Genomic DNA, 22,066 nt, shown 5'->3' with positions numbered 1-22,066 from the left:
AAGTATTGCAGCCTCCTAACGTACCATCTTCCACGCATACTAGAAGGCGTTCCTCTGGAGACCAGGAAAACTTGTAGTACCAACATGATAGCTGTCCGACTCACAGTGCCACAAGTACCGTAGCATGTCTTCACAAATTGTTTCCAAAACGATGGACTGGATGCGGAGAACCTGTAACTTGGCCGGCCTGTTCACCGCATCTGATGCCTGTAGACTTTTCTCTGTAGTGAAAGCTAAAAGACTCTGTCTAAAAGAACATACCAATTACATACAATGATATGCAACGACGAGTTACTGCAGCCTGCTGCGACGTGTCCGCTAAAATCCTAGCCCGTGTGCAGACTGGAAGCTGCTGCTGGCGGTGGTCATTTTGAACATAACATATGATGGTCAATTGTCTTGTTACTGGTCAGAATCAACACAACTAGTGTATGCACTTTTGATGTTCTTTGTAAGGATGAGCCAGATAGTAGCCCGATAGTAGGGGATTTTATTTTACTTTTTATTCACTTTTAAGAGTCACTTTCTTCTCAAGCCGTAGCTGGCAGCGTCGACTGCCTGTAATTTTTCCATCCACGGTCTGGCAACAGCAAGTCAGCAAGCGTGTCGATCATGTGCTTCCCTCATGTGCTGACGAAGTAACCCCATCTATGCGACGCTGACCAGTCCACGCTCTGGAAATTTCCATGCTGCCCTCGCGGGTACCTCCACTTCTGACCAATCAGGGCGGAGGAATCTGTGTGGCCGTATTGGATGTACCCAGCCGCTCGCCACAGGGCGTCTGTGATGAAGATTGCGCGCCCTGTAGCAGTCAACATCTCCTGCCCTTCCCGGTGCTGCGACGCCACTTACTTTGTCTTCCCGGACACTGCTTTTGGGTAACTATGCGAACTACGGTTCGCCCCTGACTACGCTCTGGCTTACTCTCGCCTCCCTAGGCCTGACTATGTGACCCTTTAGCAGGCACAAGTGGCCAATAAAGGAAAAGAAAAATTAGGAGTAGGTATTAAAATCCATGGAGAAGAAATAAAAACTTTGGGGTTCGCCGATGACATTGTACTTCTGTCAGAGACAGCAAAGGACTTGGAAGAGCTGTTGAACGGAATGGATAGTGTCTTGAGAGGAGACTATAAGATGAACATCAACAAAAGCAAAACGAGGATAATCGAATGAGGTCGAATTAAGTCGGGTGATGCTGAGGGAATTAGATACGGAAATGAGGCACTTAAAGTAGTAAAGGGGTTTTGTTATTTGGGGAGCAAAATAACTGAAGATGGTCGAAGTAGAGAGGATATAAAATGTGTACTGGCAGTGGCAAGAAATCGTTTCTAAAGAAGAGAAATTTGTTAACATCGAGTATAGATTGAAGATAGATTTAAGTGTCAGGAAGTCGTTTCTGACAGTATTTGTATGGAGTGTAGGCATGTATGGAAGTGAAACGTGGACGATAAATAGTTTGGACAAGAAGAGAATAGAAGCTTTCAAAATGTGGTTCTACAGAAGAATGTTGAAGATTAGATGGGTAGATCACATAACTAATGAGGAGGTATTGAATAGGATTGGGGAGAAGAGAAGTTTGTGGACAACTTGACTAGAAGAAGGGATCGGTTGCTAGGACACGTTATGAGGCATCAAGAGATCACCAATTTAGTATTGGGGGGGCAGCGTGGAGGGTAAAAATCTTAGAGGAAGACCAAGAGATGAATACACTAAACAGATTCAGAAGGCTGTAGGTTACAGTAGGTATTGGGAGATGAAGAAGCTTGCACAGGATAGAGTAGATTGAGAGCTGCATCAAACCAGTCTCAAGACTGAAGACCACAGCAACAGCAACAATGTCAGTAGGCAGAATTTTGTTTTAGAAAGTGCATGGTTGTACAAAAAATACACTTTCTGAGTGTTGTTACAATCCGTTTATTGACATAAGAGCCGCTGACTAACAATCCATTCTGTCCATACAATGTAAGCTTTCACGGCCGGTATTGTCTTCACTTAAAACTTCCGGGCTGATAGGCCGTGGTCGAAGTATAAAACTCTCTCCTGACGTTTCGTCTCCGACTGCGGGAGACATCCTCGGAGGTAAAGCGGCGAACTGCGAAGAGAACTCGAGGAAGCGCTGATTATATAGGCAGTACAGAGGGCGCCACTGTTGATCACGTGGCGTCGGCTAATAACGCCAACATTCTCGATTGAAAGTAATCGATCGTCACTCTTGCGGTGACATCCAAATTTTATCCAGTTTAACACCTTCGTCTTTCCTGTTAAAATTATTACGATGTTTATAAATCTCGATAGCCTCTCTATACAAGCGTGCATAATAATGCGAGGTTTTTGATATGACGCTCGTCTCGCTGAATTTTATTTCATGATCACCGTCCTGGTCAACATGTTCCGCTACGGCCGATTTATCCGTGTGACCCAGGCGGCAATTCCTCTTATGTTCAACAAGACGGGTGATCACACTTCTCTTTGTGGTACCGATGTAGACCTGTCCACAACTACAAGGAATTTTATATACCCCCGGTGTAGCCAAAGTGTGTCGTGCATCTTTTGCTGACCTTAAAAATTCGTTTATTTTCCTCGTGGGTCTGAAAATAGTATCCACCCCATACTTGCCTAAAACTTTCCCAATTGGGTCTGTGACCTTACTAATGAACGGAAGAAAAACTTTGCCCTTGGCCCACTGTTGTTCGTCGTTACACCTTATTCTCTGCCTAGAGCGCAGTGCTCGACCTATATCACGAAAGTTGAGCGTAGATGTTCAATCTCATCTTCTAAATAAACAGGTTTACAAAGTTTGTACGCCCTGTCTACCAAAGTTTTCATTACACCTGTTTTTTGTCTAGGGTGGTGGTTTGATTCTTTGTGTAGATAACGATCAGTATGTGTGGACTTCCTATGCGCCTTATCGCCCAACGTTCCGTCCCGTCGTTTAACCACAGACACATCCAAGAAGTTCAATTGCCCATTCCTTTCCGTCTCCATGGTGAATTGGATTTTCGGATTAATGCTGTTTAAATGTGTCAGGAAGGCATCCAACTCCTCTGCTCCGTGTGTCCATACTACGAACGTATCATCGACATAGCGATACCATCTGGATGGTCTCTTACTGGCAGTCTGCAACGCCCGTTGTTCAAAAGTCTCCATAAATAAGTTAGCCACAGCAGGACTGTTCATAAAAGTTATTATTGTATTGAAAGTAGGTTGTGGTGAGGCAGTGTCGGAATAATGCCACAATATCGGTAGGAAAAATATCCGCTATGCGTAAGATAGCTTCTTTTACCGGAATCATGGTACATAACGACACAACGTCAAAACTGACGAAGATATCATCCGGTCCCACGCTTGTTTCCTTTAACTTGTCAATGAAATGAGCTGAATTTTTAATACGACTGTCCGTCCTACCAACATCAGGCTGCAGCATTGAGGCAAGATGTCTAGCTAACTCGTGTGTTGGTCCGCCTATAGCGCTGACAATGGGCCTCAACGGAATCCCAGGTTTATGAACTTTGGGTAAGCCATAAAGTCTAGGTGGGTACGCTTCTGTTTTACAAAGCAGCTTCTTATCGTCGGAGCTAAATGAAGACGCTTTCACCAGTTGATTTGTCATTCTTAAAATCTTACTAGTCGGATCTTTCTGGAGTTTTTTGTAATTGGAGGGAACCAAAATATCATTGATTTTTCCATGATAGTCCTCACTGTTCAGTATGAAAAGAGCACATTAATAGCACTTTTAATTTTCGTAATATTTGTGGGGCTAGTTTTAGGTGATCCACCCTGTACATGGTTGTGTGTCATGGTAGACTATCAATCACAATTCCAAAAAAGTTTTATTTCGTTCAGCAAAGGAAGTAATGGAATTTTTGTTAGTCTGTCGAAGTTATTCTAATTATTTGTAGGTTATAGGTTATGGCACTTAAAGTGTGCGGAATCATAGTAAAACTTACTGATGTTGGTGACGCCTTCCCACTGGACGACGGAGAGCGCCTCGTTGGCGTACATGAGCCAGGACAGGTACTGCATCCACTCGACCGCCACGGGCAGCGTGCTGCGGGCAGAGAACACCACAGCACAACGGGCGTGTCACACGTGAACGTCTGTCTTCTAGAACAGACTTCCTACATTCTATATATGAAGACGGTAGCTGTTGTTTCTGGCATGTCCGAAAGAACAGATACTATCGGTGACCATGCAGCTCGTTAGAATGAAATTACAATGTAAGTCAACGGGGACAGTTCAAAATGTGTGCCCCGACCGGGACTCAATCGTGGGAACTCCTGCTTACGTGGCAGACGCCCTATCCATCTGAGCCACCGAAGACACAGAGGATAGTGCGACTGCAGGGACTTATCTCTGGCACGCCTCCCGTGAGACCCACATTCGCAACTTATTGTCCCGCACTATATCATAGCGCCTCTGCCCAGCATACTCATTACTCGCGGCTTTCGGATATGTCCGAAAGAACAGATACCATCTTCTTCTGTGCGGATGCACAAACAGAGCCCGAACTCTTCGGGAATCAGAATGCGCGAGTTATGAGTATGAGGGGCAGGAATATAGTGCACTAGGAATATAGTGCGGGACGATAAGTTGGCAATGTGGGCCTCAGGGGCGGCGTGCCAGAGGTAAGTCCCTGCAGTCGCACTATGTGTTCTCGGTGGCTCAGATGTATAGAGCGTCTGCCAAGTAAGCAGGAGATCCTGGGTTCGAGTCCCGGTCGGTGCACACATTTTCATCTGTCCCCGTTGACTTATATCAACACCTGTATGCAGCTAAGGGTATTCATTTCATTGTAATTTCATTCCTTCACTCTGTCACAGAAGAAGTACCATCTACTTTCATTGTAGTGCATTCTTTTTCCTGACTTCCCATTTAGCTTTCTTATCTGCTGTTGTTGTTCTTCTCACAGGAAGAACATCTACAACCAGCAACTTCACCATTATTGTAACTAGTCTACAGTCGTAGTTAATTCACTGTTGTGCCATTACCGCCTCGAACATCCTACTTCAACAATTTCTGCTAATACTTATACTGTTAATACTTTTACCACACTTCGATTGCAGCTATTATACCTAAGTAGTGATTGTATTACATTTTATATTGATTTGGTCGTTGGCCCTAAATGTACAGCTCAGTGGTGTACTGTCTTGCGCTTATAAACTTGTTAGCTGTAAGAACTTTCGAAATGGTTTCTGGAGCAGATTCACACTGGGGACACAGGTGACACATTTCAATTCAGTAGTATGTTTGCCGTACTGTCCCTAAATTGCATTTTTGAAAGGACAGGGGTGATTTCCTTCTCCATCCTATCCCAGACCGAGCTTGCGCTTCATCTCTAATGACCTCGACGTCGACAATACGATAATCTCTTATTCTTCTTTCCATTTTTCGTTTTTTGTACGCACTAATCCAAGCAAGGCGCGCATTCTTCACTGTTTTGTGAGTGTGTTCAATTACTGTGTGGCCTTGTTGCCTCTAGGTAACAGAGCGACGCATCTGCACGCATCACTTCACTTTACACTGATTACATCTACATCTACATGACTGCTCTGCAATTCAAATTTAAGTGCTTGGCAGAGGGTTCATCGAACCACAATCATACTATCTCTCTACTATTCCACTCCCGAACAGCGCGCGGGAAAAACGAACACCTAAACCTTGCTGTTCGAGCTCTGATTTCTCTTATTTTATTTTGATGATCATTCCTACCTATGTAGGCTGGGCTCAACAAAATATTTTTGCATTCGGAAGAAAAAGTTGGTGACTGAAATATCGTAAATAGATCTCGCCGAGACGAAAGACGTCTTTGCTTTAATGACTTCCATTCCAATTCGCGTATCATATCTGCCACACTCTCTCCCCTATTACGTGATAATACAAAATGAGCTGCCCTCTTTTGCACCCTTTCGATGTCCTCCGTCAATCCCACCTGGTAAGGATCCCACACAGCCCAGCAATATTCTAACAAAGAACGAACGAGTGTACTGTAAGCTGTCTCCTTAGTGGACTTATTGCATCTTCTAAGTGTCCTGCCAATGAAACGCAACCTTTGGCTCGCCTTCCCCACAATATTATCTATGTGGTCTTTCCAACTGAAGTTGTTCGTAATTTTAACACCCACGTACTTAGTTGAATTGACAGCCTTGAGAATTGTACTATTTATCGAGTAATCGAATTCCAACGGATTTCTTTTGGAACTCATGTGGACACCTCACACTTTTCGTTACTTAGCGTCAACTGCCACCTGCCACACCATACAGCAATCTTTTCTAAATCGCTTTGCAACAGATACTGGTCTTCGGATGACCTTACTAGACGGTAAATTACAGCATCATCTGCGAACAACCTGAGAACTGCTCAGATTGTCACCCAGGTCATTTATATAGATCAGGAACAGCAGAGGTTCCAGGACGCTTCCCTGGGGAACACCTGATATCACTTCAGTTTTACTCGATGATTTGCCGTCTATTACTACGAACTGCGACCTTCCTGACAGGAAATCACGAATCCAGTCGCACAACTGAGACGATAACCCATAGGCCCGCAGATTGATTAGAAGTCGCTTGTGAGGAACGGTGTCAAAATCTTTCCGGAAATCTAGAAATACGGAATCAACTTGAGATTCCCTGTCGATTACCAATGATTTCTCTGTTCCCTGTCGAGGCCGTGTTACTTCACCATTCCGTTACTGGGATAAATGAGCGATGAATTATAGGGGTTCTTTCTCGTTTAATGATCGTGGCTAATAAAGTCAGCTCTGATCCTCGTCTACTAAAGTTACACTTTTGTCTGACACAGCATCGGCTTAGAAATTTAATCAAAACTTTCTTTCGCATTAATTGAGTCCTGAAAGTTCATATTTGATACATGCTCAAGTGGAAACCCAGTTTTAAGCAAAGAAGGGAAAGCAGAGTGGAAGGAGTATATAGAGGGTCTACACAAGAGCGATGTACTTCAGGACAATATTACGGAAATGGAAGAGGCTGTAGATGAAGATGAAATAGGAGATATGATACTGCGTGAAGAGTTTGACACAGCAATGAAAGACCTGAGACGAAACAAGGCCCCAGGAGTGGACAACATTCCATTAGAACTACTGACGGCCTTGGGAGAGCCAGTCCTGACAAAACTCTACCATCTGGTGAGCAAGATGTATGAGACAGGCGAAATACCCTCAGACTTCAAGAAGAATATAATAATTCCAATCCCAAAGAAAGCAGGTGTTGACAGATGTGAAAATTACCGGACTATCAGTTCAATAAGTGACAGCTGCAAAATACTAACGCAAATTCTTTACAGACGAATGGAAAAAGTGGTGAAAGCCGACCTCGGAGAAGATCAGATTGGATTCCGTAGAAATGTTGGAACACGTGAGGCAATACTGACCCTATGACTTATCTTAGAAGAAAAGTTAAGGAAAGGCAAACCTACGTTTCTAGCATTTTTAGATTTAGAGAAAGCTTTTGACAATGTTGACTGGAATACTCTCTTTCAAGTTCTGAAGGTGGTAGGAGTGAAATACAGGGAGCGAAAGGCTATAAACAATTTGCACTGAAAGCACATGGCAGTTACAACAGTCGAGGGACATGAAAGGGAAGCATTGTTTGGGAAGGGATTGAGACAGGTTTGTAGCCTCTCCTCGATGCTATTCAATCTGTATATTGAGCTAGCAATAAAGGAAACAAAAGAAAATTCAGAGTAGGTATTAAAATCCACGGAGAAGAAATAGAAACTTTGAGGTTCTCCGATGACATTGTAATTCTGTGAGACACAGCAAAGTGCTTGGAAGAGCAGTTGAACGGAATGGATTGTGTCTTGAAAGGAGGGTATAAGGATAAACATCAACAAAATCAAAACGAGGGTAATGGAATGTGTTCGAATTAAGTCGGGTGAATTAGATTAGGAAATGAGACACTTAAAGTATTAAAGGTGTTTTGCTATTTGGGGAGCAAAATAACTGATGATGGTCGAAGTAGAGAGGATATAAAATGTAGACTGGAAATGGCAAGGAAAGCGTTTCTGAAGAAGAAAAACTTGTTAACATCTAGTATACATTTAAATGTCAGGAAGTCGTTTCTGAAGTTTCTGAAAGTGTTTTTATTTAGTGTAGCCATGTATGGAAGTGAAACATGGACGATTGACTAGAAGAAGGGATCGGTTGGTAGGACATGTACTGAGGCATCAAGGGATCACCAGTTTAGTATTGGAGGGCAGCGTGGAGGGTAAAACTCGTAGATGGAGACCAAGAGATGAATACACTAATCAATTCAGAACGATGAAGGCTGCAGCAGGTACTGGGAGATGAAGAAGCTTGCACATACACTAATCAATTCAGAACGATGTAGGCTGCAGCAGGTACTGGGAGATGAAGAAGCTTGCACAGGATAGAGTAGCAAGAACAGCTGCATCAAACCAGTCTCAGGATTGAAGACCACAACAACAACAACATGCTCTTTCACAGTAATTGCAGTCTTCAGCTGGAGGGTATTTCTTTAGTACCTGATCTAGTCCGCTATGTGAGACAGGTTGAAGGTGACACGTACGTGTATGCAAATAGCCTTCGCCATCTTGTGCAAACACAAGCTGTTTTTCAACATGTTAGTACACACTGCTAAGATGATCTCTGCTGCCGACCATCTACTGGGGAACTTCAGTAATTGAGGTTCGCGTTCAGGGAAATTGGCAATATGAGGATAGATACTGAAGCCGTTTTTGCTTACCACCGTGGCATGGTTCTCCATGCGATAACCGCGAGCTTACCTCTCGATCTGTGTGGCGGCGACGAGGAAATCAGGACGCATTTCCAAACTTATGTATAGAGATCGTAGATCCGCGGTACTTTATGACTACAAGGGATACTGCGTAAGATACACTTGTGGGACCCATTCTAGCATACTGCTCAAATATATTGGAACCATACCAAATATTACTAACAGGGGATATTGAACGCATACATGGAATACCAATGCTCACATGTTTCTTTGATGCACGAGATAGCGTTATGAAAATGCAGAAGAAACCAGAGCTGGCAGATACGAGAAGATAGTTGGAAACTATTCCGCGAAAAACTAATATAAAACTCCAAGTTCCAGTGAGGAATGGAACTCCCTTCATACCGTTCTTGCGCTGATTGCAATGCCAAGATCAAATTAATTTTTCCCGGGCTCCATAAGCGAAAGGAACAAGAGAAACCTTAATATAGGTGCAATGGGAAGCACTGCTTGTCATACTCCTCATAGTGGTTTATAGAGTGCGGATGTAGGTGTGTGGATTACGAGAAACCGCATAAATGAGGAGCAATTCTATTAATAATGGCGGCACTAGAGTGATTTTGACACAGCCAGTCACATGTTAATGAAGGTGGCGTGTAAGAAACGTCAGATCGACGTGGCGTGTGCTATATACTTGGATACGCAAATCATTGGCATTGCTGTACAGCCACACTATGTAAGTAAGAGTAATGCCATCTACGTGGAGCGCTCAATAAGTAATACAAAAAAAAATTCCCGCCAAATTCCGGTTCAAAAAATATGAAATTTGTTGTGGGACGTAGTCGAATATACCTGCCTGACATTGTACAAAAGCACGGTAAGTCGTTGGGCGATGCGGCTATCGACATCGCAACAAGATAGTGCAAACCTCTCCGATCTCCCTAGTGCCTGCCGGCTGTGAGGCTGTGAAAAAAGAACTTCAGTGCGTTCGCCGGCAGAAAAATTCAAACGGGTTTTTCCTTCTCCATGACAAAAAAAGGCCTCACACAACTCAGCGCATGTGGAAGGAGCTCACAAAACTTGATTTGACTGTTCTTCCTCATCCACCCTATAGCCTGGATCTCTCTCCTTTCGATTTCCATCTGCCTGGCCCAACAGAGGATGCACTCCATGGGAAGCAGAGCGTCGGTGATGGGGAGGTTTTTGATGGAGCAAGGCGTTGGCTCCGACGTCGACCAGTGGAGTGGTACGCTGCCAGTAAGGTCGCGTTAGGCCATCGCACTGAACGTTGATTAGCCGGCCACTGTGGCCGAGCGGTTCTAGGCGCTTCAGTCTGGAACCGCGCGACCACTACGGTCGCAGGTTCGAATCCTGCCTCGGGCATGGATGTGTGTGGTGTCCTTAGGTTAGTTAGGTTTAATTAGTTCTAAGTTCTAGGGTACTGATGACATCCGCTGTTAAGTCCCATAGTGCTCAGAGTCATTTTTTGAACGGACATTATGTTGGAAAACAGGCTTTGATATCCAAAACAATGGGGAATGATATGGTGTTTTGGAATCGTGAATAAAACCAACCTGTTTTCAGAAAAAAAATACGCCGCATTAGTTATGGAAGGCCGCTAATACATTGTTTAAACAAGAAAAAGTTCCGAAATTTATCTCTCATTCAGATACTGCACTTCAATTTTGGTTATACGTGAGAAAATAATTTTACTCTTCCTGTAAACAGAACGAACGCCTGCCAGCACTGGTCGGAATTCGACAGCGACACGATTGTAAAACCACGAGTGTATTTTGTCACTCTGCACTACTGTTGTTGGAATTTTTTGGCACCCCACGGCTTTGATTCAAATATGGAATCAATGGATTGCTGGAGGCACCACTCAGCTCCATGCAAGGTATCAATCAGCCCACACGTCTAGCGCTCGAAAGGACAGACATATTGTTCCCTGAGCTGTGTGTACAGTCATTTCAAGTTTCTTGAGATACGAAATGAGATCGTTTGCTGCAAAGTAAGTGTCACATGGACAATAGGACGACGTCTAGAGAACGACAGACTATCTGTTAGGTGACCATTGCTGCTGCTCCTCTTGACGGAGCAGCTGAGAGATGCGCGTCGACAGAGCTGCGTCACTGGCAACAGTGGACATAGAAGTGACGCCACGACGTCTTTTCAGAGGAGTCCTCGTTCTGCGTAGAGTGTCCGTGCGTGTAGACTCCAAGGAAAGCGAACGATGATAGATTGCATTCACGTCATGCGTGCCTAGCACATTGAGTGACTGTAAGAGGTGCCTATGAGTGCAAAACACGATCAACTCTGGTCGAATAGCAGATAATTTGGACAACACGGTTTACATTTGTGAAATCATAACACATTCAACATTGTTGTCACTCCTCTTCACTGCGTAGGTGAACTGGAGATTTTCTAGTAAATTTACAGAAAAATTGCACAGTAGCCAAGCAACTTAGAGACACATATCATTTTACACCCCACAGTTGAAAGATTAGGAAATTTACTTGCTAATATGTATGTTTGCATCAGTACCAGTGTGTTAACTTTGCCAGAAACAAGGGAAACCTTCCCCTCTGGAAAAAGTTTTACATTTTGGTACAAGGATTCCAAGTGGAAATAAAAACAAAAAATAGCTTCACAAGTAAATATTTATGACAAAATTTTTTTAAATATAATTAATACATAATTTACTTCCAAATGGTAGTCTTGAAAACATTGTGGTACACGAAGTCCAAAACTGCAAACTTTGTACCACCATCTGTTTTCTTTTCTTACCAGCTTTCCAGTCTTTTTCTTTGCTTTGTGAGTGCAAATTTTACAGTACTTAGTTGACAGTGTGTGGTATCTTAGTGGGAAAATACCGACCAAAATTTCTACCTCGGCTGGTTGCCTGTGTTGGTTGAAATGATCGAATATCTCCTTCTACAACTGCCAGGTTGATGATAACTTTTTTTACAAATTATTCTAGGGATATATTTTGGTTGGTAACATCCTTATACAAAATAAAAACATTCCACGTAGATATTAGAAAATTGTGAAAGAAATATTTTCCTTGAATTCGTTGTTATTCTTGCAAAGGGGTAGCAGCTGTAAAGCTGACTGAGACAGTCTTGTACATGTTAGATTATGATTATGTTTGGCTTTATTGTTCTTGTAAGACCTACTTTTCAACATACAGAAATCTCATTGGTGGTTGCCTGATGTTTCGTGTAGAGGTAATATACATCAAATTCAAATTGCCATTCGAGCGCTAGAATGAGGCCCTTTCTGTTCTTCGTCACAATTCCGATAGCTGATGTCTGATGGTTCTACGACTCCGCCGCTCCTAGTAGACAAAATGCGAACAAGTACGGCTATTCTACAGCCGGCAGTCGTGTAGAGTGCGAGAAAACAGATTTCAGGAAATGGAAAAGCTGCGCCTGTACGGGCATTGCCTATACGGTCGATCGATGCGCGCCTGTGAGGCGAACGAACGTGGTATTGAAATTGTTATGGCCGATAGCGCTGTCCTGTCTTTGAGGTCTCCCTGACGTTATCTTTCAACAAAGAAAGCAAGACGGCATCGTGACCATGCTGTCCTGACCTATCTAGATACAGAGAACACTGCACTGTTACCTTGGACAGCATGATCCATAAATCTCTCACTCTATGAAAACAAGTAGTCACGGGGTATCGAGAGAGTGTCAAGCGCTCACACGATAGTGGCTACTGAACTTTGGCCCTGAGTTGATGCAGCATGAATTGAGATACCCGTACGTCCCATGCAACTTCGACTCTGTGTCCAGCCTGATTATAGCTGTTGTTGCAGTCAGAGGCAACAACTTTCTGTATTAACTTTCGCATTCGGTATCCCTCAAAATCAGCTATGCATTGCTGCAGCCACGGGCCACAATGGCTCTATGCGTTACAGGAGAGTCGGCGGGGTTGCCTGCAGAGCAGGAGTTTGTGACAAGACCACACCTAGAGTTCTGGTCCGATTCATAGAGGGCGGCGCTTCTGCTGCAGAGTATTGCACGGTCTGTTGCTTGAATTTCTTGGAGCTGTTACCTAACCTCATTACGACTTTCATAAAAGTAATTACTAGTCGAACGTCTCTAAAGCGGTGTGTTTGAGAAGACAGTTAACTACTGTATATTCTTTATACGTATATACAAAATGCATGTTCCGATTGACTGACTCACTCGCTGACTTATCATCGTCAATCTCAAACTGCTAAGAATTGAAACTTCAAATTTGGCGAGGTTATTGATCTGGTAATATAGGCATCGTTTGATAAGGGATTTTTAGAACTTCCTTCCCTAAGTGGGGTAAAATAGGGGATGAGAGGTTTTAGAAAATATGTCACTATTACGGCAGTTTTGAAGCTAGACGTATGAAAATTGATATTTGGTTTCTCAGTCAGAAATTAAGAAATACATTTTTGAGAATTTTTGGAAATTTAGCCCCTCTGGGGGTGATACATTGGGTGAAATTTTTCGACGATAAATTATTATTAAAGAACTACTAAAATATTTTCAAAGCTACATCTGTGAGAATTGCTATTTCACATCTCGGCTACAAATAAAAAAATAAGTTTGTGTGTGTATTTGGAAATTCAAACCCTAAGTGGGTGAAATAAGAGACGAAACGTTTTATGAAACTTTTCATTATGAACATGTTTTGAATCTTAAACCTATGAAAATTTTCATTTGTTTTCTCAGTTAGAAATAAACAATGCGAGTGCCACTGTTTTTGGAAATTCGACTTCTACGGGGGATGAAATACGGCCACACTGGTTCACTGACCCATCATCGCCCAGTCGAAACTGCTAAGGATAGAAACTTGAATTTTGGAGAGGGCGTGGATCTCGTACTGTAGGTAACGTTTAAGAAATGATTGTTCGAAAGTCCACTCCTAAAGGAGTTAAAATAAGAGATAAAAGTCTTTTCGAAGAATATCGCTATTATGGCAGTTTTGACAAACTACGAAAATTGGTATTTGGTTTCTCAATCAGAAATAAAAAAAATGGGTTTCTCAGCATTTTTGGAAATTTAACCATTAAGGGAGAAAGATACGGGTGAATTTTTTTAAAAGTAATTCATTACTGGAGAACTACTAAGGCATTTTTAAGGCTACATCTATGAAATTTGTCATTTGACTTCTTGGTTAGAAATAAAAAGAAACTTGTTTCAGTATTCTTGGAAATTCTGTCCGCTAAGAGAGGGAAATAGGGACGAAAAGACATGAAATTATTTCATTACGAAATCATTTTCAAAGTTAAATATATGAAAATTTATATTTGGCTTCTCTGTTAGAAATCAGAAAATACGTGTTCCACTGTTTTTGGAAATTCAACCCCTTAGAGCGTGAAAAATTGGTGAAAATTGTTAATGAAATATTTCATTTTATTAAAAATTTTTAAAAACTAAACCTATGAAAAACTGTACTTCACTTTTCGGTTAGATGCAAAGAAATATGTGTTAGGTAATGAAAGTTCCTATGAAAATATCACTACAAGAACGCAGAAGGCATGATTAACAAAAATCTTGGACTCCTTCAACCAGAATCGCTTTTTGGTCAAATGTACATTCGGGAAAGACCATACTTCTATGGCTTAAATTAGCGTGAAAAGTTTTGAAGGTGTTTCAATTTGTTAACAATATAAAATTTTGATTAAAGTAAAACCAAAAAAATCTGTGCAGACCATGTAGACTACGCGAGCGAAGCAGCTTGCGCTAAGCTAGTTCACTAATAAAACTTTTACGCAAAAATAATATATTTCATGCATTCTCAGTACAGCACAAACTGCTTCATGTATTCGTCCTGTTATGCTATATACGCGCAGTAGGTTGAATTTCATTATTTGCTGTCCTCCAAGTGTTGCAATTTTAATGGCCAGCAATCGACAACCGTGTGCTTTGTGCAACCTCACACCATTCTTCTTGCAATCTCGTTCTGTCACATTAGCAGAGTGTAAATGCATTGTTGCGTGGGAGCATGTACACTTTTAAAATGTATAGCATTATGTCACACAAAACCTTTGAAGTGTAAGTATATGGAGACTTTTAAGTGTCATGTAGTTCCTCGTGTAGATGTTGAATACTGGTCTACGTTGCTCACCGTTGATTTGTTGCAGACACAGCCAAAGGTCATCAGAACTTCATCAACTGAATTCTGTGCAGAGTTAAGCTGTGTGCACTGCTGCATCATAATGACAAATTAAACAGAAATAAAAAAGTAGCTATCAAATAAAAATGCATAATAGTCATGTCGAGATGTTTCTTGTTACCTGAGGTTCACGAAGAGCCCAGACATGATCATGAGGACGTAGTCGAAAGGCACCAGATACGCCATCGCTGTAGACACCGAGTCGAAAGCCGAACCGAAGAAGCAGCCTGCAGTAGCACAAAAGCAATGCGTTACTTTCTCTTCGTGTTAACAAAAAGCTTACAAGTAGATCGTCCCATCAAATCCAGCAGATTTGATAACAGAGCACGTACATCGACAAGATAAGGTGTCAGATCGTCGCACTGGTAGGAAACCATTAACCCAGGGGCATTTGAGCAATTGTTTCCATGCTTTCAAGCTGCGATAAGTGAAATCAAAAACGTCAGAACTAATGGTAGTGTATTACAGACAAGATTTGGCACACTGCCATAAGGCAGAACTTAGCAATTGCACTGAAGCCTCAAGATACTACCTCACAGAAATGTTTTAAGTAGCGAAAGCAATGAATGAAAGTGTGTGTGAACTCAGACGGAATCTACAAGGTGTCCGATAAGTCCGTGTACTCCCCCCCCCCCCCTTCTCACTTCCTACACCCTCCCACCGCCCTGCCCCCCCCCCCCCCCCGATACACACACACACACACACACACACACACACACACACACACACACACACACACGTTTTGTAGCGAGCGTTGTGTGTGTGTGTGACCAAAAGAGTGAAGCAAGTGAGAGAATAAGGTGCGAAATTGTATATTAATGACTTTATTTTGAAATTTGAAACAGAAACAAAAGACCGCCGGAACAATGGTTTTAATTAAGTTATAATCAGATCAAGACCATTCCAGTTTATAAGAAATAATACAGATGGCTGTGTCTCCCTTCCATGCCGATGCCAGATCTTACAACACAGAAACATACTCTGTTTGAAAGGGTACGTATTTCAATATCTGGAAGGTGAAAACCTGCTACTCGGTAACATTCACTACTTAGATTCTCGCTCTCATGCATTGTAACATAGACGAATGCTTCTATGAACACTGTTCACAACGTACTACTCAGTCGTGTCCCAATCATACACAAAGGCCGTACTGAGATCATCCAGTGTGTGATGTGTGTTCCGGCGACGACACGCTACAAGTTTCTACAGGCAGAAACCATGCCCAGTTGGGTTTATGTTAGCAGGTACCAGCCGAAAGCACGTGCATTATCGCCTTCGATGACCAACCCCTCAAACTGCTTTCCGGGTGGGAAGGAACACCAGTCCGCGGCACGAATCCGCACGGCAGATTTGCATCGAGGTCCGGTGAACCGGCCAGTCTGTGGATGGTTTTTAGGCGATTTTCCATCTTCCTCGGCGAATGTGGGCTGGTTCCGCTTATTCCGCCTCAGCTGCACTATGTCGTCGATTGCTGCGCAAACAAGTTCTCCACGTACGCGTACACGACCATTACTCTACCACGCAAACATAGGGGTTACACTCGTCTGGTGTGACGCGTTTCCTGGGGAGTCCACCGGGGGCCGAACCGCACAGTAACTCTGGGTTCGGTGTGGGGCGGCGGAGGGCTGAAGTGGACTGCGATAGACGTCGTGGGGTTGTGGACCACTGCGGCTGCGGCGTGGATGGAGCCTCTCCGTCGTTTCTAGGTCCTCGGTTAATATAACGTAACATAACATAAACCCTCAGAACTTCGAAGTTTCTGTCCAGATACACCACTACCGTCAGGTTACCCTTGACAGCGAAGAGGGGCTACGACATCTCCACTTGCTGCCAGCCAAACTCGTGACCGATCCACCTTCCCCTGCTGAAATCGTGTGACTCAAAGTGTGAGACGTACAAAGAGTGCAGGACCTGCGTCCTGCCCTAGCCACCCATGACTCGTCATTCTTTCGCTTCTTGATGAAATATCAGCCACATTTGAAACATCCTTAAGCAAGAGATTCCATTCCCATAGTCTTCGAAAAAAAAAACTGAACTTCCTAGCTCATATCATAACACAAGTATGCTCCTTTCCATCTCTTACACATGGTGGAAATTTTCCTCAGACCAGAAAACCACTCTGTTTCTGTGTAACCTACGATATATCGCACGTTCATCAGAAAATGACACTCTTTAGCGAGACACTGTACAGGGAGGTTCTGCCATCGAAGCTCAAAAGGCTGTAATCTGCTGTTCCATGTTGTTGCCGGATAATTTGTTCGCAAACGTCGGCAAATATTTTTCCGTATTCAAACATCTCTCAACGTGGTCATGAATTACTGACCGTGACATCTGTAGCTACTCCTTTGGGAATGGATTTCATGTGAGGCCGGCCGCTTGGGAGAATGAGTGACCGTGAGACACTTTCGCTGAATGTTCAGGCGGTGCAACACTTTTTGAAGTATTCGGTTTATTGCTTCCCAACGTCCTTTTATTGGTGTAACACAATATTTTATTTAAGTTCCAGGCGCTGTTCGGCTTTTATCTTAAAGGCGTCTTCGGTAGATTGATTCTGAAAAATATAGTTTTGTATTTATTTATGAACTCGTACAGTTCACACTGGAATTCTCAAAAGATGAGCAATGAAATCTTGCACACCAGTTGGCTGGCGAATACCATTGTGTGCGCACTGCAAGCCAAATGATATCGAAGTGAATAATGGCAATTTTTCGTAAGTGTAGTGGAAGTACGCTCTCTGACATATGAACAGATAGGAGGAAACACAGGTTTGGCAGGACGGACAAGTAAATTGTAACACTTTATTCGTGCAACACTACTTTTGTGAAAAGTTACGAGTCTAAATCCAGTACTCAGGCAACTCTCTCTTGCGTACCTCAGAAAGAGATGAGTAAAGAAAAGAAAACAGACCCGACGACCACAACTCAACTGCACCCAAGACTTCCCTCTAACATCGCAGGTTGCACGGGGCAGCCTACACGTCAGGCAGAGCGAGACCGCTAATACTGAGAGCGGCGGACGACAAGGGCGCCAGCACAATGGGACCTGTTGTACATCACTAGTCACGTGGAACAAATAGTGTTCAGTTTGACATCACTGCGCAGACCGCGATATAAGTCGCTTTCCGTGCCTTAACGGGTAGTTCCAGTTGAATAGAGCTCGTACATCGCAGCTGACCTATCAGGAAGCATCGGGTAGTCTGCTGATGGAATCGCCACGCACTCCAACGGCGAGACGGACTGCAAATTAGCAGATAAGCGGCAACATCTACATCTACATCTACATCTACATGACTACTCTGCAATTCACATTTAAGTGCTTGGCAGAGGGTTCATCGAACCACAATCATACTATCTCTCTACTATTCCACTCCCGAACAGCGAGCGGGAAAAACGAACACCTAAACCTTTCTGTTCGAGCTCTGATTTCTCTTATTTTATTTTGATGATCATTCCTACCTATGTAGGTTGGGCTCAACAAAATATTTTCGCATTCGGAAGAGAATGTTGGTGACTGAAATTTCGTAAAAAGGTAAGACATCACCACAGAACAGTGTCTATGCCACGAAGAGTATTATCACATTCACGGATACGTACACTACTGGACAATAAAATTGCTACACCAAGAAGAATTGAAGTGATAAACGGGTATTTATTGGACAGATATATTATACTAGAACTGACAGGTGATTACATTTTCCCGCAATGTGGGTGCATAGCTCGTGAGAAATCAGTACCCACAACAACCACCTCTGGCCGTAATAACGGCCTTGATACGCCTGGGCATTGAGTCAAATAGAGCATGGAGGGCGTGTACTGGTACAGCTGCCCATGAAGCTTCAACACGATACCACAGTTCATTACGAGAAGTGACTGGCGCATTGTGACGAGCCAGTTGCTCGGCCACCATTGACGACACGCTTTCAGTTGGTGAGACATCTGGAGAATGTGCTGGCCAGGACAGCAGTCGAACATTTTCTGTGTCCAAAAAGGCACGTAGAGGATATGCAACATGCGGTCGTGTATTACCCTACTGAAATGTAGGTTTTCGCAGGGATCGAATGAAGGGGAGAACCTCGGGTCGTAACGCACCTGAAATGTAATGTCCACTGTTCAAAGTGGCGTCAATGCCAACAACAGGTAACGGAGACGTGTAACCAATGGCACCTCATACCATAACGCCGGGTAATACGCCAGTATCGCGATGACGAAAACACGCTTCCAATGTGCGTTCACCGCGATGTCGGCAAACACGGATGCGACTATCATGATGCTATAAACAGAACCTGGTTTCATCCGAAAACATGACATTTTGCCTTTCGTGCACCCAGGTTCGTTGTTGAGTACACCATCGCGGGCGCTCCTGTTTGTGATGCAGCGTCAAGGGTAGCCGCAGCCACGGTCTCCGAGCTGATAGCCCATGCTGCTGCAAACGTCGTCGAACTGTTTGTGCAGATGGTTGTTGTCTTGTAAACGTCCCCATCTGTGGACTCAGGGATCGAGTCGTGGCTGCACGATCCGTTACAGCCGTGCGCATAAGATGCCTGTAATCTCGACTGCTAGTGATAAGAGGCCGTTAGGATCAAGCACGGCACCCTCCTGAACCCACCGATTCCATATTCTGCTAATAGTCATTGGATCTCGACCAACGCGAACAGCAATGTCGCTGTACGATAAACCGCAATCGCAATAGGCTACAATCCGACCTTTATCAAAGTCGGAAACGTGATGGTACGCATTTCTCCTCCTTACGTGAGGCATCACAACAACGTTTCACAAGGCAAGGCCGGTCAACTGCTGTTTGTGTATGAGAAAGCGATTGGAAACTTTCCTGATGTCAGCACGTTGTAGGTGTCGCCACCGGCGCCAACCTTGTGTGCATGCTGTGAAACAAATCATTTGCATATCACAGCATCTTCTTCCTGTTGGTGAAATTTCGCGTGTGTAGCACGTCTTCGTCGTGGTGTAGCAATTTTAATGGCCAGTAGTGTATATTAGGTTAGTGCATAAGTTCGTAGCGTCTATGTTTTGTATATTAGTATTCCGGTTGCTATGAGTTTATTTATCGATTTATATTTTTTTGTAGTTCATTGTTGCTATTTAAGTTTGCATGTATCATTTTGTCATCTGGAGGTAGTGAATAGAACTGCGGACGCTAGAGAATGGAATGCCAAGTCGAGAAACCGAACCACTTCCGCTTGTGTGGAATAGAGGATTGACAGTAGCAGAGACACCCAGATACATGTCCGTTGTGTATGGGATTAATGCCAATGCATGGGGCACGGAAAGAAAATGGTTTTCTCATTTTAAATAGGGTAGTTTTGACTTTAGTGGCTCTTCACGAATAGCAAAACTTTCGAGGTTCGTTGAAGTTCGTTCAAGCACAGTAATCCACAGTGAGCCACGACAGTGAACTCTAGAACTGGCCAATGTGATGAACTGTGACCATCCCATCATTGTGCGACATTTGCTGCAATAGGGAAGGGTCAAATAGTGGGCGTACAGGTACCGCATGCTCTAAGTCAAAATTATAAAAATCATCAGGTGGCCATATGTGCATCTCTGCTTACTTGTCATCAATTGCCTCACGAACAACACTGACGATTCCTGCTCTGTACCGTTACTGGTGACGAGAAATGGTGTCTGTATGCTAACATAAAGAAAATAAAGGAAAAGCTAAGCCTAGATAGAACGAAAATACCCTTATAAAGATCAGCACCCATCCATAAAAGGTAATGTTACGCATAGGGCTGAGTAGCGACGGTGCGGTGTACTACGAATTGCTTTCCCGAGGTGTAACCATCACTGATGACATTTACTGTCAACAACTGAGACGTCTTGCAAACGCAGTCCAAGAAGAACGGCCAGGAAAACTGTGAAGTGATGCTACTCCGCGACAACGCCCGCCTGCATTCTCCTATACTGACAAAAAAAAAAAAAACACTATACAAGAGTTGGGTTGGGAAATCCCTACGTATCCATCTTATTCACTCAGATTTCAATAGTTCCCGCTATCAATCGAACAACCTCCAAAGAAGTTTCATCCCGAACATGGTTCGACGAATGAGATTTTCACTCTGCAGCGGAGTGTGCGCTGATATGAAACTTCCTGGCATATTAAAACTGTGTGCCTCACCGATACTCGAACTCGGGACCTTTGCCTTTCGCGGGCAAGTGTTCTACCAACTAAGATACCCAAGCACGACTCACGCTCCGTCCTCACAGCTTTACTACTGCCGGTACCTCGTCTCCTATCTTCCAAACTTTACAGAAGCTGTCCTGCGAACCTGCATAACTAGCACTCCTGAAAGAAAGGATACAGTGGAGACATGGCTTAGCCACAGCCTGGGGGATGTTTCCAGAATAACATTTTCACTCTGCAGCGCAGTGTGAGCTGACATGAGCACTTCCCCGCTAAAGGCAAAGTTCCCGAGTTCGAGTCTCGGTGCGGCACACAGTATTAATCTGCCAGGACGTTTCATGGTTCGACGAGTTCTTCGCCTCAAAGGCACCTGTCTTGTACAGCCGCGGAACAGAAAAGTTACCACAGCGCTGGCAGACTTGTAAATAGTGAAGGAGATTATATTACTGATGACTAAAGTCTCTCCTAAATGTATGTGTTGTGTTTATTAAGCCTATGGAAATTCGTTACGAACGTATACGCTAACCTAATTCTTAGACTGTGAACGGGACACTGACATAGGCTATTTCTATTTGCCCAACGAATGTCGAGTACTTGTGTTACTGAGTAAATCAGAGATGTGGTCACAGACACTTGCAGTTATTTCAGTAGTCTTATTGACGTGTGTCCGCGCCCGATATTGTTTCTTTGGACTAGCGCACCAGCTCACGCAGACATATCAGCGGCAACTGTTGTGGATGTATAAAAATCATAGCAGCTGCTTACAGTGAGATAACTGATGTGTCAGCACAGAATGGAATTCAACCTTTCACACAACAACTCCAGCACAGCACAATAGGATGTGGGGTGGTAGGACTGAACCAAGTGACACATCAGGCAATTACCATCGACAGTTGCACTGAACATTTATTTGGCACATTTAAACAAGACAAATAACAAATAAAACCAGAATGAGATTTTCACTCTGCAGCGGAGTGTGCGCTGACATGAAACTTCCTGGCAGATTAAAACTGTGTGCCGGACCCAGACTCGAACTTGGGACCTTTGCCATTCGCGGG

At 43.5% G+C, this 22,066-nt stretch overlaps 1 protein-coding gene across 2 annotated transcripts in view; it reads right to left on the bottom strand.

Moving 5' to 3' along the window:
• The window catches only part of LOC126354403 (protein scarlet-like), a 188,627-nt gene that overhangs the window by 38,594 nt on the left and 127,967 nt on the right, over positions 1-22,066 (bottom strand). For both annotated transcript variants that reach the window (XR_007565320.1, XM_050004014.1), the window contains exons 12-13: positions 14,992-15,097; positions 3,948-4,048 (exon numbers count right to left, since the gene is read on the bottom strand). Coding sequence is in view for 1 of the 2 variants with exons in the window: in XM_050004014.1 (XP_049859971.1) it covers positions 3,948-4,048; positions 14,992-15,097 (207 nt within the window). In the remaining variant the exon portion in view is untranslated. The remainder of the gene's footprint in view (positions 1-3,947; positions 4,049-14,991; positions 15,098-22,066) is intronic.

The sequence above is a fragment of the Schistocerca gregaria genome, chromosome 3 (genome assembly GCF_023897955.1).
Source record: "Schistocerca gregaria isolate iqSchGreg1 chromosome 3, iqSchGreg1.2, whole genome shotgun sequence".
In the NCBI taxonomy this organism is placed as follows: domain Eukaryota; kingdom Metazoa; phylum Arthropoda; class Insecta; order Orthoptera; family Acrididae; genus Schistocerca; species Schistocerca gregaria.
Note: the sequence above shows the minus strand (reverse complement) of the source record. Positions and strands in the feature narration are given on the sequence as shown.